A 996-nucleotide genomic window follows, 5' to 3' on the forward strand; every position below is an offset into this window, starting at 1 on the left:
AGACTAGCATGACACGTTAGATCATTCTCTACATGACATTTGATTGACAGTCTCTTTCTGTTTCTAAGCTAAACTCTAATATTCTTATAGTCAAAAACAGAAGAGCTGCGCTGGATCTTAGCCAGAAGGTCAGAGTGTTATGTTGGGTAATGACACAGCCCCAACACTTGAAGTCCAGAACCCAACATATTCGTGCCACATGGGGCAAACGCTGCAACATCGTCCTGTACATGAGCTCGGAGGCATCAGATTTCCCCACGGTAGGGCTCAACGTGTTAGAAGGACGCAGTCAACTCTACTGGAAGACCATACGGGCCTTCCAGCACATTCACATGCACCATCTGGATGATGCTGATTGGTTCCTCAAAGCTGACGACGACACATTTGTTGTCCTTGAGAATTTGCGCTACGGTCTGTCCAAGCACAACACAGAGGAGCCTCTGTATTTTGGACGTAGGTTCACGCCATTCGTCGCACAGGGCTACATGAGCGGAGGAGCTGGTTACGTCCTCAGTAAGGAAGCTTTGAGGAGATTTGTGAAGGGTTTTGCTGATGGGCTTTGCACACACAACACAGAAATTGAGGACATTGGATTGGGAAAATGCATGGAGACAATGAAAGTCCAGCTGGGTGATTCCAGGGACGTGTTGGGGAGACAAACCTTTCATCCTTACCCTCCAAACAATTACCTGCCCCGACAGCTACCCAGACCACGACCCTGGTACCTCCTCTATGAGCATTACCACCCCGTTGAGGTAAGAATGAGACATTTGAGGGTGAATTAAGGCTAGAATACACTCAATGACTTTAACTCAAACAGATTTTATGCAGTCAGAGTTGACATATTTCACAGAAAATCATGCAAGGCCACATACTTCCCCCAAACATTAGCTGAAAATGTACTCACCATCAGACCATCCAAGGTGTTGATGAGTTTGTTTCTTCATTCATGAGCAAGTGATGTAATGTTAAATTTCTCCAAATCTGTTCCCATGA

The 996-nt window shown here is 45.8% G+C and overlaps 1 protein-coding gene across 1 annotated transcript; it reads left to right on the plus strand.

Annotated features, from left to right (window-relative positions):
• Nucleotides 1-134: 134 nt before the first annotated feature.
• Nucleotides 135-755, plus strand: LOC107579535 (glycoprotein-N-acetylgalactosamine 3-beta-galactosyltransferase 1-like; the record flags this gene model as incomplete). The annotated part of the gene is made up of 1 exon (XM_016265357.1): nucleotides 135-755. A coding segment is annotated over exon 1 (606 nt), but the record flags the coding sequence as incomplete, so codon positions are not given.
• Between the last annotated feature and the right edge of the window lie 241 nt (nucleotides 756-996).

This window comes from Sinocyclocheilus grahami, unplaced genomic scaffold, assembly GCF_001515645.1.
Source record: "Sinocyclocheilus grahami isolate Dianchi unplaced genomic scaffold, SAMN03320097.WGS_v1.1 scaffold18002.1, whole genome shotgun sequence".
Classification (NCBI taxonomy): Eukaryota; Metazoa; Chordata; class Actinopteri; order Cypriniformes; family Cyprinidae; genus Sinocyclocheilus; species Sinocyclocheilus grahami.